Source organism: Puccinia triticina, chromosome 6A (assembly GCF_026914185.1).
Source record: "Puccinia triticina chromosome 6A, complete sequence".
In the NCBI taxonomy this organism is placed as follows: domain Eukaryota; kingdom Fungi; phylum Basidiomycota; class Pucciniomycetes; order Pucciniales; family Pucciniaceae; genus Puccinia; species Puccinia triticina.
In genome coordinates, this window is record NC_070563.1 from 6,693,746 (window position 1) to 6,696,348 (window position 2,603).

A 2,603-nucleotide genomic window follows, 5' to 3' on the forward strand; every position below is an offset into this window, starting at 1 on the left:
GAAATGTGCAAGAGTGGTTGTTGTATCATTCTTTTAAATGCGCATTTGAAATGGTAGCGTGCTGCGCTAGGTTTGCACTGCAGTGGATCAACCGCTACTGCAAATGTGTAATAGATTGCCCACTAATTTGAACGCAGTAGAATTTTTAGCGCCTCAAAAAGCTACAATGCTAAATTACAATTTTTTAGCGTTAGCAAGGGCCAATCGGCTAAGCTACAAAGGGGGGCTGGCGAGTGTAGCGGGAAGAGCGCTACGTTAGCGCTAGAATTAGCGTTTTTCAGCTACAGCTAACGCTAACAGCAAAAACTGTTAGCGGGAAACCGCTAAGCTACACTTGTAGTGGCACTAATGTAATTTAGTGTAATATGTGCGGTCTTGGTTGAAGTAGGGTTGATCAATGTTGGAGTGATTTGGTGGCCTCGTGACTTGTGCTCACAAATGTTGTAGATGATTGCAGCACGCTGACTGGCCTCATTCATCTAACAAAAAAGTTGAATGTAACAAAGTGGTTGGTTAGTTTGAATAGAACAAAGCATTATGGGTCCAAATAATGATCATGGGAAGCAAACTGACATCTAAGATTTGATCAGCAAGATCTTGAGTGTCCGAATTCAAGTTGAAGATAGATTTGATAGTGTCAATATCAGCAACCTCGGCACGCTTCTCTTTAATGATTTCAGTCCGTCTTTCTCGCAGATCAGCATTTTCTTTGCCCTGCTGATTCAAATCTTCTGGAAGCTCATCTTTGTCCTCCGATCCAGGTGAACAATTGCGCGTATGATCAATCTCATCTTGATGGTTGGTTCGTCGTTGTTGATCCACATGCTGCTCAGTTCTCAAGTGAGGGGGGACTGTCTATATAATATCAACATCGTTCTTCTCATAAAAGGGAAGCAGCCAAAAGGATACACACGTAAAGTTTGTACCGTAGTTGATGGTGATGAGGTTGCTTGGCTAGTTGATGCTGATGAGGTTTTCTTGCTTGCTTGTTTAGCCGCCGAGGATGTCCCCAGAGGTGCGCGAGAGAATCTTCCAGATGGGGGAGGCATAAGGCCTTCATTCGGATCAGGATTTGGAGAATCTGGAACTCGCGGGCGTGGTTTGTTTCTGCGTGGCGCCATGCTTGGGGTTGGGTTGAAGAGAATTGACAGCAAGTGAACTTGACGTCATTGGTTGCAATCACTCAGCTCAGACTGCGAACCCAGTGACAGGTCTGGTGGAATTTCCCAACCTCATCTCTGGTTTGTGGCCAAGTCAACAGTGCAAGACAAAACAACGACTCAGCCAATCCAAAAAAAGACAACAACAGTGTTTCATCAATTCCAACGGCAAATAAAATTCCAGCATGCTTCAAGAAGGTATGATTTTTTAGTGTTTTTTTGGGTGAGAAAAAACCACTGATTAATTGATTTTGTCTTTAACTAATCTGGACAGTCTTTTGAGAATATTGGACGGACGGTATCCTCAAGTACGTATGTAACTACTGCGGTACCGGAAGGGAAATGGCGGAGGGTTACCAAAAAAGGCATCTTGAATCTATGCGGGAATTTGCCGGGGCTCGTATCAAAATTGAAACATTATCCAGTCAAAACCTAGAGCCCAACACAGAAGCACTGGCCGGCCCCGCTGTAGGACACATGAATGAAGGCCCCGCCGCAGGACACATGAATGACGGCCCCGCCGCAGGACACATGAATGACGGCCCCACCATAGGACACATGAATGATGATGTTGAAATGCAGCCTTCCAAAGTCATACCTGCCGTTGGAATTGCAGAGAACAATATTGAAATGCTGGCAACCGCGTATGGCGAAACTGGAACACCCAAAGAGACTGCTGGCCCCTTGGATGATGAGTTGAAGGCCTCAAGGCAACTTGCCAACGACCTGCAAGCTTTGAAGGCCCTTCGTGACACTACCTCTTGTCCAATTTTGCCCTCCCCAGACACCGACCTGACCAAGGGACCCCAAGATCTTTGGGAAGACCTTATGCATGGCAAGTTAAATCAACTTCAGAGCAATCTTGATGAGGATGAGCTTGATGATCCAAATCATCCATCACATTTACCAAATGCGCCAGAAGAAGTTCTCCATCCAACCCCGGAAAACTTCTGGTTCCCTGTCAGCGGCGGCGATACCAAGTCTACCATCTTCTAGCTACGCAGGCTGCAAGTTTAGGAGCTATAGTTATAGCGGAAGGATAATGAGCACGGATTCAGAGGGTAGAATACCGGCAATTTTAAAGAAAGAATTATATTTAAGCACGGAGGGGCTTAACTCAAAGAGTTAAGGGTATTTAAGTGCCCTCCGTAACTTTTCAGGGCCTGTAAGACAGGGGTGGTGGAATGCCTGAAGCAGCGGGGGCCTGGAATTCAGGTTTGGTTCGCTGGGATACCCCGGTAGAAGCCTTCAGAGGAAGGATTTCTATGAGAAAGGAACTAAGGAGACTCACTGGTTGGAAAGTAATACTTTCACCTACAGGGAGTCCGGACTGAGTTTCCTAGGAGAGAACCGCGAGCACTTCGTAGAGTAGCGCTAGGGAAGTTTTCTTTTCAAACTTCAAAGGAATTGGACAACGGAGCAGAGAATCTTTTGGTTGAAGGT

The 2,603-nt window shown here is 45.9% G+C and overlaps 1 protein-coding gene across 1 annotated transcript; it reads left to right on the forward strand.

Moving 5' to 3' along the window:
• Nucleotides 1-1,345: 1,345 nt before the first annotated feature.
• Nucleotides 1,346-2,026, forward strand: PtA15_6A773 (uncharacterized protein; the record flags this gene model as incomplete). Its single annotated transcript, XM_053170514.1, has 3 exons — nucleotides 1,346-1,358; nucleotides 1,444-1,908; nucleotides 2,001-2,026. The coding sequence occupies 3 exons, from the start codon at nucleotides 1,346-1,348 to the stop codon at nucleotides 2,024-2,026; spliced, it is 504 nt and encodes a 167-aa protein (XP_053021698.1).
• Nucleotides 2,027-2,603: the final 577 nt, after the last annotated feature.